Source organism: Eleginops maclovinus, chromosome 10 (genome assembly GCF_036324505.1).
Source record: "Eleginops maclovinus isolate JMC-PN-2008 ecotype Puerto Natales chromosome 10, JC_Emac_rtc_rv5, whole genome shotgun sequence".
NCBI classification, from domain to species: Eukaryota; Metazoa; Chordata; class Actinopteri; order Perciformes; family Eleginopidae; genus Eleginops; species Eleginops maclovinus.
This window is the reverse complement of record NC_086358.1, coordinates 22,481,990-22,503,603: the sequence shown is the minus strand read 5'-3', so window position 1 is coordinate 22,503,603 and position 21,614 is coordinate 22,481,990. Positions and strand designations below refer to the sequence as shown.

The 21,614-nt window shown below is 41.6% G+C and overlaps 1 protein-coding gene across 2 annotated transcripts; it reads left to right on the top strand.

Annotated features, from left to right (window-relative positions):
* The first annotated feature begins 2,129 nt into the window (after positions 1-2,129).
* Positions 2,130-21,299, top strand: LOC134870912 (ras-related protein Rab-37-like). Of its 2 annotated transcripts, XM_063893430.1 has the most exons (9): positions 2,137-2,430; positions 5,961-6,071; positions 7,695-7,736; positions 7,900-7,966; positions 8,073-8,125; positions 8,293-8,358; positions 19,233-19,289; positions 19,371-19,447; positions 20,293-21,299. In XM_063893430.1, exons 1-9 carry the CDS (start codon positions 2,191-2,193, stop codon positions 20,396-20,398), a joined length of 819 nt encoding a protein of 272 aa, XP_063749500.1. In that variant the 5' UTR covers positions 2,137-2,190; the 3' UTR covers positions 20,399-21,299. The 2 variants fall into 2 exon arrangements, with proteins under 2 accessions (XP_063749501.1, XP_063749500.1); XM_063893431.1 differs by lacking the exons at positions 7,695-7,736; positions 7,900-7,966; positions 8,073-8,125 and having other exon boundaries at positions 2,130-2,430.
* The last annotated feature ends 315 nt before the right edge of the window (positions 21,300-21,614 follow it).

Here is a 21,614-nt window from a genome sequence, read left to right as displayed (position 1 = left end):
CTTTAGAGGAGATCTGCATGGAGGAATGGGCCAAAATACCAGCAACAGTGTGTGAAAACCTTGTGAAGACTTACAGAAAACGTTTGACCTCTGTCTTTGCCAACAAAGGGTATATAACAAAGTATTGAGATTAACTTTTGTTATTGACCAAATACTTATTTTCCACAATAATTTGAAAATAAATTCTTTAAAAATCAGACAATGTGATTTCCTGGATTTTTTTTCTCATTCTGTCTCTCATAGTTGAGGTATACCTATGATAAAAATGACAGGCCTCTCTCATCTTTTTAAATGGGAGAACTTGCACAATTGGTGGCTGACTAAATACTTTTTTGCCCCACTGTATAACATCCATATGAGATACGAGGTGTTAATAAGTGAGTTTTAGAGGTCCCAGTGAGTGTGTTTTTGCAGTTTGGAGATATCATTGTCTAGCTGTTTCTCCTGTTTGTATTATTGTACTAAGCTACGTCTATCGCCTCAGGATTCCAGTTCCAAAATCATGGAAGTTGAAACTTGTCATTTTTTTTGTGTATTTCCCTAAAAACTTGGTCATTTTTTCGTGGACGTGGAAGTTTGCAGAGAAACTATCTCAGACAGAACCTGACAGAGTCCACTTTGACCTCACCTGTTAGTGGCAACAACCCAGGTTGAAGCGCTGTGAGATCAGGCCATGGATCTGTCTCTGTCGGTCCTTCTTACGAACGCTTTCATAGGAGGGCAGCTTCGGCAGAGCCCCATTCAGGTGGTAATTATTTGCATTTCTAAACTGTGTTTCAATAGCTCCCTGGTTCAGGGTAGCGCTGTGCTCAGCGGGGCCAATGCCAATCAAAGAGGGCCAGTGGGGGTAATGAGGGGCACCATCCTGGGAAGAGAGGTTTACAGGGCTTTACTGCTGAAACTTATTCACTATATTACATGTGCAATGGGAAGTTCTGAGTTACCTGCCCAAAAATATAAGCGGCAGTATGTCACCTCTGCTACTGGGTTTATACAGTCTAAATGAACAGTCATCAGTTTTTTAAAAAACCTTCTTTGTTAGGTCTAGATATATATATTGTTTTTTTTTGTTGTTGGTTGTAGTCGTTTGTATATTTTGTACTGTATTCTCTAACTATATATCTTTCATCTAGTTCTGATATTCTGTGTATTTTTTACTCCTTTGCTATACAATATGTGTCTTTCCATCCATCCATCTATCTAACAGAGCTGGTCAAAACACCACTGCTATCTTAGAACTGTATACGTACAAAGTACACATATCCATACATAGGAAAACCAGAGAAACTGATAATGCTGCAGTGGTCTCTTAACTTTTTCCAAAGCTCTTGGTAGAAATGTGAAAAGATTCTCTTCATTGGTTTGCAGAGTAAAAGTATAGGCTAGTTTCAATGTAATCTGATTTCTGTGAGGATTAATAAAAAGGAAAACACCACATTTGCATAGTCTGGGATAAGAAGATACAAACTCAAGGAATACAAAAGTTTGAGAGAAATTACCAGTCAATAATGTTGCTCGCATGTTTAAATGAAGCTACATTCAGACATAGTATCAATAAGGATTAGCCAGCGGTTAAATATTAACACCCTGAAGAGAGGAGGAGGGGGAGTGTCCAGCAACAATTGCTGAAAAAATGGCACTCATTCTGGAGTAGAAGGAAAAGTGACTCTTGTGCAAACTCTAGTGGAAGTTAAGGGAGGCTGAACAAAAGTGTTTTTAAATAATCAAGCAAAACAAATCTCCAACATCATTTCTATCATTGCTAACCTAAATGTTTGAACACAGATTTATTACACATTAGTGGTGCTGCGGGATAATCTTTGTCCCTGTTAATAATGAATTATTGAAAATGTTGTAAATGTCTGATGTTGTGTAACAAAACAAGGGTTGTGAATATGTTTTATTTTAGATGTGTTACTGATGTGTATGTATATCTACGGTGTAATAATGTGCACAGCCTCCCCTCCTCCATTTTCTTAATTCCTCACTCCATTCTCATCACCCTCTTCTTCCTCATCTTCTCGTTGTCCTTCTCCCCATCCCCCCTCCTCCTATCCTACCAGTCAACTTCACATCCTCTCCTTTCCTCTCCTCAGCCTCCCCCTCTCTCCAGCAGCACCACCTCCCCCACCCTTTCTGTTGTATTCCGCGATCACGACATGCCTTTTAAATGTTAGGTGATGAGAGAGAATGATTCACAGAGAGAAAGAGAGAGAGAGGGAGAGTCTTATCCACCTCGCAAGCTGCTTGGGTGCAGAGCAAGCAGAGGACAGGATGGAGCGGATGGAGTCCATGGAGCCGATCTCTGCGCACTACACTACAGATTACCCGGAGATCCATCCTGATAGCGGGTTCGAGTCCAGAGAGAGCTGCGACATCCAGGCAAAGACCCCCCCGCCCTCCACATATGATGAGGAACTGGTGCACAAGGTATGGGAAATATAATAATATATTGTGTTATTCTTAGACCGCTTCTCCTATTATTTGTCCGTGTCCTACTGGCATTGGTGGCATGTGTTCAGTAGGTCTCCTTGGCGCTGATCTCGCTCTGCCTCCACACTTCCTGCTCTCACTCACACTGGACCTCATTATCACTGAGTGTTATTTAAATGTGCTCTCTTCAGTGTTATATAATACCCACTTCCATATTGAAATGTGCAATAACATGGAGTAATACTGACTGCGGTACAGGGATGAAAACAACAGCAATAATAGTAGTAGTAGTAGTAGTAGTAATAATAATAATATGCAAATAATAATAGTAATAATATCATTATATTTTGCCCCTTATAAGTAAGAATATATATATATATATATATATATATATATATATATATATATATATATATATATATATATGTGTGTGTGTGTGTGTGTGTGTGTGTGTGTGTGTGTGTGTGTGTGTGTGTGTGTGTGTGTGTGTCTACAGCCTACATTTTGCTGCTTACTAATAATGTTTTCCCTTTAACTCTGTTGTTTTTTGGTAATATATATAAATATATAAAACAGCAGCTTAAAGACGATACATCTGAAACCATTTGAAACATGAATTCTGTTAGTATGTTTTTCTTCTTTTCATTTCCAAAATGTAATATATAAAAATGTCATAGCGAAAGGTTTGTAATGCAACCATTATGCTCCCTGAGCAGCAGCCTGTAATACCTCGAGAAACAGTGTGTGTTTGTTTGCGTGTCTGTGTGTGTGTACGTTTTTATTGTGAGACCACATGGGCAGATAATAGCAAGACAAGCTGTCTGAAACCATCTTTTCAGGTGAGTCTCTCTGTCTATCTCCCCGAAGGAGCACCCTATCTGTGTTCTCTTCTCTTTTACTCTCCCCCTTGCATCTCTTTTGGGTCTCTCCTGAGTCCATAAGCTTGTGGATACTACTGAAATGCTTTCTTGGGTGTTCTGTAGTTGGATAGTGGTTAAAGGTAATGACTATAGTTTTAAAAAAGCATGTTAGCAATCCTGGCCATAGAAATGGTGAACAAACTCCCCCTGATATCAGGACAGCAGAAAGTCTACAGACTGAAACCCACCTGTTTATACTGCAGCTTAGCCAATTGTCAAATGTACAAATCTAATTTCTGTATTTGGACTTGAAAGGCTTTCTTATTAAAAGTTGTACCTGCAGGATTATGCTGTTTTCACTTTGTTTCTTCATGGCACTAATTGTAAATCATTTAGGATTAAAGTATCAGCTTAAGTATTTAATATTATATATCTTATTCCCATGGGGATAAATCAATATAACATTGATCTTTAGATTTTCAATATCTTATTATAATATTAGCATATCTCCCACAGTAGGGGACCTGTTGATGTCACATGTATTTTCCACAGACTAACAGTAACATGCATTAGTCCAAGTTTAAAAAAATAACAATTTGTAACAAAAGGACAAAATATACACAACATCAGACTTAATATTTATGTGTTTACTGTGTTTGTATTCTACAATATTTAAAATGTTTTTCCTTAGGTAAAAATTCTGACGAATATATTTAATTTTTCATGTTTAAAAGATATACAAACGAATATGCTTGAATTGAATGAGTTTCTACATTTGTACTCAGCTCTCTTCTGAAAAAGTGATCAAGATCTAATAGAGGAAGATTAAGACACCTTTCCCTTTGCACATGCTGAGGAGATCAGAGGAACCTCCCTGTTGCTCTGTTACTACAATTACCAAGGGAATTCTACATTTCATATTTATTACCTGGATCACCCCTAAGGAAGATAATGAAGGTCCCTGTTAAAAACATCTGGGCTCAAACAGAAAGAAAGGAAACCCCCTGTACTGCAGATAAAACCATCTTCTCTCTCCGACCACTTACATGCACAATAAGTCTTCATTCACATCTTCTTCTCTCCTTCCAGAACATCTGCGTCACTGTATTGCCTCCTGCCTCCAGTGGGGTTTAAAAGGGAGGCCCAATTCCCAGCTAACATCTGTTACCACGGAAACAGCATCATACCCCTGCACCACAAACACACTCATCATTATCACAAATGCTTGTTTAGTGTGCCGGTTTGTCTCCTACGTGCTCACACACATGCAGCATCATGTTACATGCTCTCAGTGATGGAAACATGGTCAGATGAAATATTATTTATGTTGCTTTGAATTATGCTCTACCTATGAGCCCTTTGTTGAACTTTTCTGACAAGTATTTATTTCTGTTGTTATGAGAGGGTTAGGGTTAATGATGATGAGTCTTTTAATTATGGCCCCAGTGTGTTATATGCAATGACTGTTGACCGGCGTTAGCTACACCTAAGAAATGATTCTGCACAGGAGGCTGTTGTAAGATTGATACTTGGCATTCAAAGCTTGTGATGCCGTTTTTTTTCCCTTTCCAAAGAAAAAAAAGTGTAACAAATGTGTTAATCCATGTGTATTTCCTCAAAAAAAAAATAGGTGGCGAACGTTAGCATGTCCTGCTAGCATAGCCTACTACCTGACAGTAACTGAGCAGGAAAGAAACATTTGGTTTACTAACAGCATCATATGGTGGGCTAACACAAAACTTACACTCTGTGGCAGTCCTGTATGCTGCTATTTACCTTTGAACATTCAAACGTGAGAGTTAATAACTATAAAATATTTAGCTTATTTTTGAGTACGCCGAAAAAGTGATATTGTCATCACTTTTAATGAGTTCCCTCCATAGCATAACCCGGGCTAACCTAACAAAGGTGCTTACCTCAAGCACAGACTAAACATAATTGTTCTTTCAAATGCCGCTCTGACTTTAACTGCAGGTCGTGGCAATGCCTCAATAAAATTGATATGGTAGTTCAGAGGATGCATGTTTGTTGATGCAGCATCCATATTTTATCCTTAACTGAGATGTAACCCACTTCTGAGAGTTTTTAAAATCCCTCTAAAAGCTGACATCAAAGGGAGGCTGTGTTGAATAAGTCTGCTCCACCTAATCCTCTCAGCCTCTATCATTCATAAAACCCAGACCGATTGACACTTCAACATTGATGTTTTAGAACTTGTGACTCTTTTAAATGTGTTCTTCATACACTTGTCCTTGCATTGACATGCATGCTATTTCTATTCAGTTAGTCTATCCATTACCACCATAACCCAGACATCCACTGCATCCGTCACTGCTGGAGGGTGGAGTGCACTGTGTGTATGTGTGTGTGTGTGTGTGTGGGGGGGGGGGGGGGCTATAGAAGAGGAATTCTGCAGGCCCTGGTGACTAACTTGTACGTTGCCTTTATTAATTTCATGTCTTCACAGTAATCTCCTGCAGTTTGTGAGTCACACTGACACTGCCAGCAAAATGAAAATGTTATTGGGAAACTTAAAGGAGACATGTTCATGGTGACGCAGATGCTGACTCACAACCAAAAATTATAAAATGATGGTGTGGGTTAAACCCGAAATGAATGTTGGAGTTTGATCCTGATTGTTCTACATTTCCTTTGTTTTTCCTGCAGACCATCCTGGTAGGGGACAGTGGCGTGGGGAAGACTTCTCTGCTGGTGCAGTTTGATCAGGGGAAGTTCATTCCAGGCTCCTTCTCTGCTACAGTGGGCATTGGATTCACGGTGTGTGTGTGTGTGTGTGTGTGTGTGTGTGTGTGTGTGTGTGTGTGTGTGTGTGTGTGTGTGTGTGTGTGTGTGTGTGTGTGTGTGTGTGTGTGTGTGTGTGTGTGTGTGTGTGTGTGTGTGTGTGTGTGTGTGTGTGTGTGTGTGTGTGTGTGTGTGTGTGTGTGTGTGTTTGTTAGGATCTCCATGTGACAGTTAGCTCTCAGCTAGTCCTGCTACATGACATTTGGGTCCTCAGGAGCTCTCCCACTGGTAAGGGTGTGTGCTCCTTAACCCCCACCAGACCCACCGTTGTGAACCCATCTGACCCACCCTAATAGATCCCTTCACATCTCAAGTCATTGCCCCCCCCACACCCCAGTAATCCACTAACCATAACCATGGTTATGTCATGGTGTGTGCTTTTATTTAACAAACAGTACATTCTCGTGTTTTAAGTACACAGGAGAAATCACATGTTAAAGTGTCAGATCACACAAGAACACACACACTTTCCTCTGCTGCCACTAAGCCATGAAGATAATTTTGGTTTAATTGGTCCAATCTTTTGAGATATCTGAGCAAAATATCTGCCTTCTTTTCTCTACCGTGTCGTTTGAATTGTGGTGCTCACAACATTGCAAAATTCAACAGCATAGTTCGCCATCATAGTTGCGAAGCCCCCACATTCTTTTTTTCCTCTTTTTTTTTAACTATAAAAGCACTGCCCTAATCCATTTCAGAATGCCTCCAACAGAATGTAGGGCAGGCTAACGGTCAGCAGCTAAACTGCTGTGATGAGCTCCAGCGCAGGCACTCCTGAGGGGCTGGAGAGCCTGGCCCTTTAACACTGTGTGTTAGCAGACCAAGAGCCTGGCCCTCTAAGACTGTGTGTGTGAGCAGACAGAGAACTTGGCCCGGGCACCTGTAGCAATTTGGAATGTGATGACATTCCTGGAGGGAACAGGTCTCTGGGCAGCATGAGTCCTCCTGCAGGTCTGCTGGTGGCCTCTTCCTTGGCCAGCCTGCTCTTTTTAGATGTCAAAAAACAGCAAATCACAGCTTATAACCTTAACATATTTAGTCTTTCCTAATAATGCACCGAAACTTTTTCACTCGTGTGATGTCACTTCTCCACATGCCTAAGTAGTCAAACAGGAAAGCCTATCTCAGTTTGTGTAAACCCCCTGCCTTTTTAGGCAGGGGCAGGTTATACTTTAACAGAGAGGTTAAATAAAAGTGCATGAAACACAACTAATACACTACGTAAGAACCTTTCATTTTTGTCTTGCCAGCTTTTTGTAACCTCAGGGATCAGAATGTCATACTTTGTCCCGCCGAACATATCCACTGAATGTGGTGAGTCTGTAGCATTGAATTGATTTAGGCGGAATTCTGCCATTAAAATGGAAGTGCGAGACGGCCTTTAATGCAAGTAATTAACCCCAGTGACAGAGGTTCCACAGAAGATACCTTCATTGAAGGCATCTTTGTTTGAGTGGAGTGGGGGTAGAAGCCTGATAAATTAAGGAAAACTTATCTATGGTTTTTCAAATGAAATGGGTTTTTTTTTTTTGTGAATTGATGAATTCAAATCAAGTCTTCAGCTCATTCTAACATGACAACTCTTTCCGCTTCTCCCAGAATAAAGTGGTGACTGTTGACGGTGTAAAGATCAAACTACAGGTCAGTAATGAATCAGTTCTGGTGAAACTTCATGTGCTTTCACAATCGGATCCTATTTTTAGAGCACAGGCGAGTTTCCTCTTGGGCAGCAGTGTTGTAACCGAAAATGAGTCAGCAGGCAAGTGGAAGCAGGCCAAACTATTTGTTTCCTATTCTATCTCAGATTTGGGACACCGCAGGACAGGAGAGGTTCAGAAGTGTGACACATGCATATTACAGAGATGCTCAAGGTGAGGCAGATATAAACCATAACCTACATGTGACTGTCAGATCTACTTTACTCATGTTACTGTGACCTGCAGAATATAACCACATGTGATTCTTCCTGCTCCAAAGCCCTGCTCCTGCTCTACGACATCAGCAGCAGAACCTCCTTTGACAACATAAGGGTATGTGTGTGTGTGTGTGTGTGTGTGTGTGTGTGTGTGTGTGTGTGTGTGTGTGTGTGTGTGTGTGTGTTAACCTGCCTTCCAAGTTTGGCCTTATGCATACACACTTAATTTCAGTTTTGTTGGACTGTGTGTGTATTCATGGGTGTGTGTCTCTCTTGTTTCAGGCGTGGCTAACAGAGATCCATGAGTATGCACAAAGTGATGTAGTCATCATGTTGCTGGGCAACAAGGTAAGAGGGAAATGTTTGAGAAACTCAGCATGTGTATGAAAAAGATATTAGAGATAGAGATATTAGAAATGGATGTGATCTTTGGTGAAACCTGACTGAATACTGTGGCTTTTTATTAAAGTTAATATTCCAAAACATTTCTGTGTACAGCAAACTGGCTGTAAGCATCGGGAACTAAGGGATCAATTTTGCAGCTTAAGACACATATCTTTCTCAGGATTTGGTGAACATCAGAAGTATCATCAATCAGTGGTGTAAAGTAACTAAGTACTGTACCTAAGTACACATTTGAGAGACTGGTACTTTATTTATGTAATTATGAGTATTTTAAATTGTTGCTACTTTTTACTTCTACCTCACTACAATTCAGAGGTAAATGGTGTACGTTTCAACTACATTAATTTATTACCTTTAGTTCCTTTACAGATTTGGATTACTGATGTGAAATATGATCAACCCTTAAATCAGACTTTAGTTACACCTGGAGTAAATTCACAAGCTACCCTACAGTTTCTATCCGTTGTTTGTGATTCGCCACATACACATGCATCGGAAGTTGTTGTTTTCCATTTCTACATGGACGCCTTGCAACGTCCTTTGCCATCTTGCAGGCGGTTTATTGTTTTCCATGCAGCCCAAAGTTGCTCGTAGCCTGTAGCGAGACACTGGTTTGATGCCTCTTGCCATCCATTGGGATGTATGGCTGCCAAGGCTGTTCCTATGGTTCTGCCATTCAGTAGTCCTGGCATCAGTTGGGGGTGGTCTCCAATACTTCAGTGGTGTCCAGAAAGCTGCTCCGGGATTTAAGGCATTTCTTGGCAGCAGAGTGCTCGGGAAGTGGGTGCAGGTTGTCATTGGCCTGCTTTGTGCGCTCTGCTTTTTTGATGACTGCTCTGCGGATGTCAGGGGGGCAATGCCAGAGAGGGCATAAAGGCAGTGTACACCCAGTCACAATCCTGCGTGTCTCATTGAGGATAGGGTCTAGTTTACGTGCATGACTAGATCTGGGTAGGCTGATTCAGCAGTGGAGAAGCTCAGGGCTAGTGCCGATGTACGCACTGCTGGGTCCCCCAGTTTGTTAGTTGTTGTAGGAGGTTGTTCCTGGTGGAGACCTTGCCTCTTGTCTTTTGGATGTGTTCTTTGTAACTAAGGGTATGATATAAGTTTACTCCCAGATAAACTGAGTGCTGGTGGTTTACGTCAAGCTCCCGTTTAGCATCTCTGTTTTTAAGATGAAAGCTACAGATCATCGCTATCGTCGGCCTCATCTCCAACGAGGAGGACAGGGAGTATAGGGAGCTGACGCAGGACTTCCTCCTCTGGTGCCAGAGGAACCACCTCCAACTCAACGCAGGGAAGACCAAGGAGCTGGTGGTGGATTTCAGACGTCGCCAACACTCCCCCCACCACACCAGTGAACATCCAGGGAGTGGACATAGAGATTGTGAAATCCTACAAATACCACGGTGTTCATCTGAACAATAAACTGGACTGGTCCGACAACTCTGCTGCTCTCTACAAGAAGGGACAAAGCATACTCTCTGGACCAAAATGCTGCAGCCAGATTACTCACTCGGTCCAAAAAAACCTGCCACATCACTCCGATCCTTTCCGCCCTGCATTGGCTCCCTGTCCATCTCAGAATACAGTTTAAAGTTCTTGTTTATACATATAGAGCTGTCCATGGCCAAGCCCCCGCCTACATTCACAACCTGATCCACCCTTACAGGACAAACCGGGCCCTGAGGTCCTTTCAGCAAGTTCTTTTAAGGGTGCCACCCGTCCCAGAACAACGCGTCTTAGAACAACAACCATCTTGGAGCAACACCCCATAAGCACCATCACTATCTTGTGTCTGATGCTGCCTCCTAACATGTTGATAACATAACAAGATGTTTTTTAATCATGTACTAAAAAAACATCTGAATCTGAATGACATTCACCAATGCATAGCCTACAGTATACATCTTGAGAGCATTCTGAAAGACTGGTTATGTTATCAACATGTTAGGAGGCAGCATCAGACACACGGATGTAATGAGACTGGACAAATCAGTTCGGAAAGCTGGCTCTGTGCTTGGTTGGACACAGTGGGAGGTGGTGGAGAGATGCACACCGAAAATGTTAGAGGCTATTTAAACAACTCAGATCTTCCACTTCATAACACCATGATGGTCCAAAAAAACAGCAGTGGTGGATGGCTCCTGTCTCTTCACAGCAGGACGAAGAGATACAGAAGACCCTTCATACCTACAGCCATCAGGCTTTCTAACTCTTCTGCAAATGGTAGATTAGCTGCCAGACAAATTATGTCATTCTTATTCTTGTGTTAATTTATTGTATGCAACACAATACTTTTAACAGTCAATGAATGAACAATAATGATAATTTAGGCGTATCAGTAGTAGTCACAATGAACATATCATTTTGAATAAATTACTATTATTATTATTATTAAATGAACAAGAAAACACCTCAAATTGGCTTCAAACAAGACAAAACAAATTAATTAACAAATACACTTCACCTCAATAAATGGAAGTTCAAAAAGGCAAAAAGTATCCAAACTGGATTCACTGTGTTAGTCCACAAGCCCTGGAGAAAAAAGGGTGGAACTCTTAGACAGCCAAGCTCCTGTTTCAACTGGTTTGCAGGCAGTGTCCTTGTGGTGGGGTAAGGAGTATAGGGTTAGTGGGGTGGCTTAGTCACTGCAGGGGGAGGGTGGATAGCCTGGTAGCCTACAAAACTTTCCGAATACGTTTGTACTCAGTCATCTGAGGTGTGCATTGCCTCCTTGTTTCCATGGCAGAGCGATGGCTTTTTAGCCATGTTGTGACATATTTTCTTGGCTCAAAAAGTGATACAGGAGGCCCATTGATGCTGATCGTCATCAAATTACTTACATTTGACAACAACAGTGTAGATCTCTTATCTGTGCAAATACTGTTCATGAGACTGAAGCCCCTTTCACACTCAGCAGTGCTGCAAGGGATGGTCTGCATGCATCGTATGAGTGGTATTAGGCTTTCAGGCTCACTGTGTGGGTGCTCTAGAAAATCTCTCATACCATTGATTGCTTGCTCTTCACAAAGTTTGAACCGCCTGCACAGCCGTTTGACTTGTGCCTCACCATGCCGTATGCCAGGTGTTGATGGCCAGTTGTCTGTATCCAGAACGCTGAGATCATGAAGCATTTCACCCTCAAATGAGAGGCGCTTCTCCAAGTTGTTGATAAGGCTCTGTAAGAATTGCTTTGCATTGATTGGTGTGAGCTTTGCATTTCACTCCAGGGGGACAGATCCAAAATGTCCCAAAGCTTGTGCAATTAGTGCTTCCTCTGTTTTTCTCCCCTGGGGTGTCTTTGAATGATGCCAGCACTCTGCGCTTCAGAAGCTGCTCTGCTCTCATGACTGTGACTGAATGGGCCTGGAGTTGCTGAGACAGGTTTGCAAGTTCAAACAGTGCATCAAACATGAGTCCAGGGTCACACAAGAATTCCTTGCTTTGCATTTGTCTCTCTTTGCTGTTTCTTGTTTGGTCACCTGCAGCATTTTCAAAATGTCTGTTGAGTGCTTCATACAACCTCCACACAGCTTTTACAGAACGGAAGCTGCTGGCCACCCATCGCGTACCCAAAACTTTGCCAATTCTCAGGACTTGTGAGCCCACTTCTTGTGCTGCTTCCGAAAGTTCCCTTGAATTTTTATTGGACTGACTATAGAACACTATGTGGATCTTCTCAATGAACACTATGAAGTGGTTGACTGCCTGAACCTCATCGATAGCATCAAATATAGCCAGTTCCAAACGGTGGTTCATGCAGTGCCATGTCAACAGGTTAGGGTACCTTGCAGTCAGCCTCGTTGCCACACCAGAGTTCTTGCCTAACATAACACTGGCTCCATCGGAAGCAAATGAGACACAGTTCTTTTGAAGTCACTCATCACTGAAGCCTGCAGTGTCCAAACAGTTCAGCAGAGCTTCTTCTATATCCTTTGCCCTTTGGCTCTTCAGCTCAGCCAGCTCCAAGAACACAAATTCAGGAGTAGCTCCATCTACAGAGGCTTTCAAGTTGACAACCATTGCAGATTTGTGAGTAATAGATGTAGCCTCTTCAATGAGAACAGACAACTTGCTTGAAGACGTAACAATACTGTGAACTATTTTATTCTGCATCTCTTTTGCTATGTGTTCAACAATTTTTATGGAACTGTACCTTGAGTGAAGACTGGTGCCCATGTTGACACCATTTTTCCCCTGAAGCTCAATAAGACTGTCATGATCAGAGAAAGGTGGATTCATCTTAGCAAGATAGTATGCTGTTCTGAAAACAGCATCTGTCTCAGTCAACACAGTCTCTGACACAGCTCTCACCAAATTTCCAAATATATCCAGCCCACCCTTTTCAGTGAGCTCCTGGGATATTTTGTGTGCCCTTGACATCTCATGTTGCCGAATCTTGTTCCTCAAAGAAGTATGTGATGTTGATCTGCTTGGGTTTGAGGACTGGATCCTAAAGAATACCCACTCCTTAGATACAGACACTCTTTTCTCTGTGAGGATGCCAGCTGATTTTGTGGAGCTGCAAACAGGACAACTTGGAAGTAAACAAAACATTGACAAATTAGAATCATTATAAAAGTTTTGTATTTACATTAGCAACAACATCTGCATAAGCAGGCTAAAAATTACTCAAAAGTATTAAATGAACCGTTAACAATATTCACATTATGGCTAACGCATGCATGAAATATAGGCAAAAGGAGGAAAATATTCTACTCTTGCAATAGCTAACTGACATCTGACAACTACTCATAACTAGCATTACCATATAATAATTTAATGGTCCAAATATTAAGTAATGCACTTGCAAACATGGCCATGAATTGACTCGTATTCATATAGTCATTGACATTATGAAAATCAGTTGTTAAGATCCTCTTTGCATGTGCTAACATTTACCTAACTTTCTGTCCCTCCACTCTAACCAGGGATGCCTGCTCTTAAATTCCCTAGCCTGACTTTCACTCCACAAGGCCGGCCAGGAACTCTCATCTGTGTCATCATCTGAAACAAGGAGATATAAACATAAACACCCACACTGATGTTTATGAATGTGACATACACTTAGGGGCTGAGAAATCTGTCAGTCATTGTCGTTCCCATAACAATGGGTTGTTTGGAGGTGGGCGGGAACTGGGGATGTTCTGAGGGCAAGAGTTTGTAAGCTGGAGAGTGAGAGAGCGGAGCTACAAATTGGTCAGGTAATGACTATGACAGAATTTTGTTTGCTTGTTTTGGTGTTGGCTACGGCCCACAGTGGCCTGATTGTTCATGAATAAAGCATCGAGAAACTAGCTGATGGTAGTGGTTTATACCGATGAACGTTACTATATATAGCTACACCAACAATACACTTACCGGTTGGCGTTATGGTAGCATCGGGCTCCTTCTCCGGGGTATCTAGAGAAGCCTCAGCTTCATCCTCATCTGGCTGTTTGGTTTTTTCTCCAACCTCTTCTGGCTGAAGCTGCAGTGTCACCTGAAGCGGGAGTGGGTTTAGTGGCACGCTTCGGAAAACACTGAAAAAGTGTTGTCTGGCGTTGTTTTCGCTTCATCTCTTTGAAATTCACTCGCTGATTTTCTCCTTTGTGCAATAGTGACGAGAATACCCGTGAAAGAAATGTGTTGCTGGGTTCATTTAATGAATGAAATTAATGAAAGCTGTCACAAAAATGATGTTGTTACGTATCCGGACACTACAACACTATAGCAAATCACCAGTGTTGTGCGTGAACGAGTTCAAAAGAACGCGTTCATTGAACACGCTCATTTTTTCGTGAACGTTGAACTGAACGCAACACATTTTTCAATAAAGAACTTGAACGTGAATTAGTTCACATTATGTGTCATGAACGGCAGACATCACTGTAAATGAACGTTGGCATTTGTTTTCCATTGAAAACTGAGTGACATCTGTTTTCTCTTTTGAAACGCAACGAGAGAGAAAGTTCCTCCCTCCTGCCGCTTAAATCATGTATCAACGCAGAAATAGTTTTGGCACTGTATGCGCAATGCATTGCGGGCAACGTAGTGTCCGCCTGAGAATAGTTGAGTTGAATAGTTGAAACGTACTGGCTTCCGCACGACGTTACCCATGATGAATTGCAGCAGAGCGGTTTAGGCATAGCAACGCCGAGAGCGCGGAGGGCTGGAGGCTCGAGAGAGAGATACAGAGACCAATGACGAGAGTGAGAGAAAGCGCTGCGATTTAAAAAAAACAAACAAAACAAGATGGCTAGTGGAAGTGATGGCACGGAGACGGACTCCGATTCTCCTCACGAACATTTAAAACAATTTTACACTCTTGCAAACCAAGACCCCGACGGCAAAAATCTTTCCTTCCTGTGTAAGATGTGTCCACCTGCGCAGCAAAAACAAGTTAGGACATCGACAACGTCCTTCTCGAATTTGAAACGGCACATTGAATTAAAACGTCCATCCAGTGTGAATGCAATTCAAGAGTTTTGCTCATTTCATACACACACATAGGTATGTATAATATCATATATATCAAATAATATATTCATATTTCATATTATATATTCTTTATTTAATTGAATGCTAGTAGATTTCATTGCACTAAGTATAGAACTGGTCTATCTTGTCTGTATTGCTACAAGTTTCAGCACCTGTTAAGAAACCCACAATAGCAGTGTTATGAGCAAATGTCTACAATGAACAGTTTCAAAGAACGTATAGTGATTTCTAGCTCGTAGTGTGAAAAAAAGTATTTATTTGAATATCTCACGAAAAAAGTGAAATGAACTGAACTTTGAACTAGTTCAGAATTAAAATTGTGAACTTTGAACGTGAACTGTTCACTTTGAGCATGTATGAACTGAACTTGAACTAGTTCAGAAAAGCTGTGAACTGGCACAACACTGCAAATCACTAACCTTTTTCAGTGGGTATACTGCATACCTGCGTATCATGTAGACTACAACACTGCCGTGGTACAGCCCTCAAACTTTACAACCAGCATGGCCCCTGGTAGACCCCGTACGTACAACAAAAAACGGACTAGTTGTGCAATAACAATTTATGTGCAATATATAAACAGAAATATGCCATTATTAACAACTGCAATATTTACTTGGCTGCTATATCTCACTACAGGATGTGTATTTTGTAAATTGTGTGTTTTTCTTTATCTTCATATTTTTTAAATGCATATTTTCTATGGAAAAGTTGCCTTTGCCTCTGTTGTTGCTGTAGCAAATTTAAATTTCCCCTCTGTAGGACCAATAAAGGGATTCTGATTCTGAATCTGAGATTACAGAGCTCTGTGTACATAACATAGAAACATACTGACTTAGCCTGCTAACAGTTCTCCGCATGGCATTGGCATTGGCATTGATATTTCCAATGGTATATAAGACGGTGCCGATAGCTGCCGTGTGTTTGGCTCCTCTCCAATTTAGTTTTTTTGTTGTTTTATTTCAGTGATGGTTTACATTTCGTTGTGTGATTTTAACCTTGTCCACAAAATGCAAGCTGACCATGCCAACTGTACTATGCAATATAGTAGAGAAGAACTTCTACAAATCAGACACTGTGTGTGTCATAATCCGTGTTTCGTATCTGTCATGTCTTTGTGTTGTGTTTATTTTTAAATGTTTTCCCCACTTCTGTCATGTTAAGCTTCACTTCCTGTCTGTGTTTCCCTCCTGTGCCTGATGGCGTTATTGTGTTCACCTGTTGTCCCTGTGTTTCTCCTCCCCCTTCCATAAATACATAAAATGTGGTAGGAATACTCCACAATACAATCCTCAAAATGTACTGCTGGATCCATATTTGTGTTCGGTCCTTCTGTCAGGGTTGGGGAAACAGGGCCCAAGTTCAGTAAATCAAGGGGAAGCAGGTAAGGGTCAAAAACAAAAAGCGAGCTTTATTCAAAAGCTGTTGATGAAAACACGAAGCAAGGGTAACACAGGACATGAAAAACACTTAGCTCCAGACATGAAGGGCGACAGGAACAGGCAGGTAACATGGACAAGATCAGGGAAGAAATGACTACGACCGAACAACAGACAAAAGGAAAACAGGGACTAAATACACATGGGTAATCACAAGACGAGAGGCAGCTGGAAGGGGGAGGAGAAACACAGGGGCAACAGGTGAACACATCAGGCACAGGAGGGAACCGCAGACAGGAAGTGAAGTGGGGAAAACATTTCAAAATAAAACACAACACAAAGACATGACAGATAAGAAACACGGATCATGACAGTGTGGACAGCAGTCTATCACCAAAACCGGCAAACATTGGCGATTTGCATGGCTACCTGTTGTTGTGCCTGCTGTTGTACCAGAGCAAAGAAGGAGGAAGACAAAGCGGGGATCCCGAGCTGGAGTGCTAGTGAGGCCGAGGAAACGTGATAACTGGCCTCCTCTACCGAGTATTCTTCTGGCAAATGTCCAGTCACTGGATAACTAGCTGGATGAACTCAGAAGCAGGATGGCTTTTTAATGGGACATTAACAACAGTAACGGTATGGTTTTCACAGAGACTTGATTTAACTCCTGGCTTAATCCCGGACTCCGCCATAGACCCTGATGGATTTTTATTTTTTTGCCAGGACCGGACTGTAAAATCAGGGAAAAGTAAGGGATGTGTGTGCTTTATGATGAACAATAACTGGTGCTCGGATTAGGGGATAATTTCTTCAGACTGGACTCCTCATTTAGAGCATCTCGTGATCGTATGCCGGCCTTTCAATTTGCCAAGAGAATTGACTGCGGTTGTGCTTACAGCAGTGTAGCCTATGTTCAGTTGCACGCTGACAATAACACAGCGCTGGACGTACCACCAGCACTTCAGCTGCCTGACGCGCGGTGGAAACATAATGGACCCCCTTTCCAACATGGATACAGTATAAAGCTCTCCCTCGCCCTGCCTTTGGCAAATCAGACCACATTTCATTGCTGCTGCTGCCTGTTTACAGGCAGAAACTCATACGGGACGGGCCATGACACCGACTATACAACACTGGCGTGAGCAGTCAGACTCCACTTTGCAACACTGCTTGGAAACTATGGAGTGGTGTGTGTTTAAGAAATCATCAACACACACACACGGCCGTTTGCTACATTGGAAATGTATGCATGACGTAGTACCGAAGATTACTGGTCAAACATTCCCGAATCAGAAGCCCTGGATAAACTGTGAGGTCTGTGCCAAGCTGTAAACGCGGACTACGCACACAGAGGGGGAGACTTGGATGAGTAAAGGATGTCACGGTATGTGCGCCAGAGAACTATTAGCAGTGCAAAGAGACACTACAAAGAAGACTCTGAGTTCAGAGGCTCTGACGCCAGGAATATGGCATCCTGTCTGTAGTAGAGTCTGTAGAGACTGTAGTCTCAAACACTCCACCATTCCTGTCCCCAAAAAGACTAAAACCACCAGCCTCAATGACTACCACCTAGTGGCACTCACCTATCATCATGAAGTGCTTTGAGCGGTTAGTCAAAACATTCATCATCTCCTCCGTTCCTGACTCTCTGGACCCCTGCAGTTTCCCTACAGAGCAAACAGGTCCACAGACGACGCCAAAGCCCTCACCCTCCACACTGCCCTCTCTCACTTGGATCAGAGGAACACATGTGTGAGAATGCTGTTCATTGACTACAGTTCAGCTTTCAACACCATTGTGCCCTCCAAGCTCCTCATCAAGCTCAGGGACCTTGGGCTCAACAGCGCCCTCTGTGATGGGATCCTGAACTTCCTGACGGGCAGACCCCAGGCAGTGCGGGTGGAAAGCATCACATCCTCGACCCTGATCCTAAACACTGGTGCCCCTCAAGGCTGTGTGTTCAGCCCTCTTCTCTACTCCCTGTTCACAAACGACTGGGTGGCCACACAAAGTTCCAACACCATTGTGAAGTTTGATGACGACACAACCGTCATCGACCTGATCACAGACGGCGACGAGACAGTGTACAGAGAGGAGGTCAGAACCCTGATATCTTGGTGCCAGGATAACAACCTCCATCTCAATGTCTGCAAAACCAAGGAGCTGATGTGAATCACAGGAAGCAGCAGACAGAGGAACATGCCCCCACCGCCATCAACAGGACTATGGTGGAGAGAGTCAGCAGCTTCAGGTTCCTCGGTGTCCACATCGCTGAGGACCTGACATGGACTCATCACACAAACACCATCACCAATTATTTGATTTACTTGCACATCTTGCAACATTCTCTTGCACTATTTTATTTCTATTCTGTTATTTCTTTTACTGTTTCATTGGTTTCATTTGTTTTATATCCTATACAGATACTGTATTTATGTTGCATTGTTGGAGGAGCCTGGGACTTAAGTTTGTCATTGCCATATCTACACTGTAGCTACTGTGCATATGACAATAAAGCCTTTGAATCTTTGAAACTTGATTGCAATGGGAATGTCTTCCTCCTCTCACTCTGGTTCTGTGCTGCGGCTAGTTCCTCTGTGTTGTTCTCCTTTCAATCAGTTGTAGAGATAGGGCAGCTTTCAAAAATGTTCCAAAACATGTTTTTGTCAATCTTTATGTATAATAAGGATCTATTAGTTATTGTTAAAGTTTATAAGAAAATTCCACAGAAAAGACTAAAAATATGTTTTGTACATCAAAGACAGTTTGTTTGAACAAAAAAAAAAATCCAAGATTGAAAAGGTATCATGCAACAAAATCCTACTGCAGCCATATTCTCCAAACCTCCAACTTTCCAAAAAGATAAGTAAAAATGCTGTTTCAATATATGACAGGCTGTAGGGATTTGTTTTATGAATAAGATGTGCTGTTCTAACCCTGTCTTCTGTTTGACAGGCTGACATGAGCAGTGACAGAGCCATCAGGAGGGAGGAAGGAGAGAGGCTCGCCAGAGTGAGTGTATCATTCATTCATTCATTCACTCACGCTGTTCCAACTCAGTGATGCTGACACCCTGCTCCTCTGCTTCTCCAGGAGTACTCCGTTCCTTTCATGGAGACAAGTGCCAAGACGGGATTGAACGTGGAGCTGGCCTTCACTGCTGTGTCCAAGTATGAAACTTTTTACCTGTCTGCTGCTCACTTTACTACAGAGAACTGAATGAATTATTTACTGCTCCTGATTTTTCAAACAATATACGAACACTGAAGGGGTTTAATATGATAAAAAATTACATTACATGTAACAACAACATGCTGACTGCAATGGGATTCCAGCCTGGTTTCCCCTGATCCGGAGATTAGTGCCCTAACCCACTGCGCCACTGCTTCCTTAACATATTCATTCAGTAACTTTCACTTTAACGTACAGTATGTGCTTAGAGATGAAGAAATAATACCATAAACTCATGTCATTACCAATTTCTTCACCCATCCTCAATAATATGTAAGAACTTTAACATGTAAATGTTTGTTGAACGTTTCAGCCTATTTATCAATCCATTTAATAAATGATATATTCAAATACAATTATTTCTTAGATGTTAAGATCAAAAATATTTAATGTTATCATTCCATTGAGAAGTATTTAAAGACCAATCCATTCATTTCCAGGGATGATTTGATGAGAAAATGTCCATGTTAAATAAACTGACAAAAATATTTAAACAATTGTTAAAATAGCCATCCAATCATTTATTTCTTAAAAGGCCATAACAATATTAATCCAGTTGCAAGTTTAAGGATGCTATAATGTTGATTCGTCAAAGGGCCTTCCTTTCTTAAATAATGAAATACAAAGGAAGGGCTTTAAAAGATATTGAAATGCTTTTTGAAATGTTATTTGTTAAGATTCTACCGCTAAAAATCCTTTATTCCAGTCAGATTTGAGAGAGTATAAAAGCATTATAACCCATTAATGAATCCACATTCTGTTAATGTGTGGTTCTCTTATGCAGGGATCTGAAGCACAGGGCTGTCCAACACACCAATGAACCCAAGTTCCAGATCCATGAGTACATTGAAGCTCAGAAGGAGAAGTCCGGCTGCTGCAGCTACATCTGAGTCTCTCTGCTTCTGAGTGGGGGGAAGCCCCATTAACTCACTGAAGCTCCCAGAATATCCTGCTGCCATCCTTTCATAAGATGAACCCAGCTACACTCACTGAGCCAATGGTTTGCTTTAGTTGAGAGCATTTTACCCCAATTACATGTTCAAATTTGTTTGACTTAGCATACTCAGCCATAACCACATCTCAACTGAAAACAAATCAGATTTAAATCTATTTTCTTAATTAACTAATTACATCAGTTATGCTTTTTGAACAATGTTTTTGTTTTTGTTTGCCTTACCTAGAACTAAGAGTAAAAAAATGTTTTCTACATAATTGAATTAACACTGCCAAAGTTTAAGAAAGTTTCAGATAGTTTCATAAACCCACACAAGTCTGGTACATGCCAGAGAAGCACACAGTCTTAGGCATACTTAGTGTGGATCCGCCTTGAAAAATTAACACTTATACAATCTTGTGTATTATGCAGTTTACAGACAGACATACAAAGGTCATAAATGCAATTCAAAGACATCTACTTGGACAAAGCCCTGTCTGTTAATGACTTACATTGGTGACAATCTGTTTTGGTGAAGTGACAGTCTGCTGTTAAACGTTGGCTGTCAGTCGAAACGCTCAGGGAAAACGCTGCAGGAAGCTAACATGCTCTGAGCCTGAAGAGGAAGAGCAACTGCTTCTCAACATGTTCAGGGAACCCTAAGGTTCTGGTCTCCTGAAAAATGTCACTCGCAGAGGATGCTGCATAGGACCATAATTTAGATTTCTGGTTTGGCCTAACATATATGTACAGTATATCAAATCGTGTTTATATATTGTGAGTGAGTGAGAAGACTTATGAAAATGTATTTAAAATGTTGGCCACATTGCTTACCTTCCTCTGTGTGTGTGTGTGTGTGTGTGTGTGTGTGTGTGTGTGTGTGTGTGTGTGTGTGTGTGTGTGTGTGTGTGTGTGTGTGTGTGTGTGTGTGTGTGTGTGTGTGTGTGTGTGTGTGTGTGTGTGTGTGTGTGTGAAAAAAAACACTTTTATTCACAAATAAATCAAACAAACCACATTAGAACGAACGTCAAATCAAAACAACTTCAATTCAGGAATTGATTGAAAACCAGCTCATCATTCTCCACTGAAACCAAAGCATTGTTAAAGCACCACATATTTTGAAACTCCCCCACATTTTCTGTTAGACAAAAATAACTGAAATCAGTTTTGAC

Coding starts and splice junctions, on each gene's coding strand:
- LOC134870912 (XM_063893430.1), top strand. CDS start 2,191: ATGATTCACAGAGAGAAAGAGAGAGAGAGGGAGAGTCTTATCCACCTC. Junction 6,072..7,694: donor CAGTGGGCATTGGATTCACG/GTGTGTGTGTGT, acceptor CGCTTCTCCCAG/AATAAAGTGGTGACTGTTGA. Junction 19,448..20,292: donor GCCTTCACTGCTGTGTCCAA/GTATGAAACTTT, acceptor TCTCTTATGCAG/GGATCTGAAGCACAGGGCTG.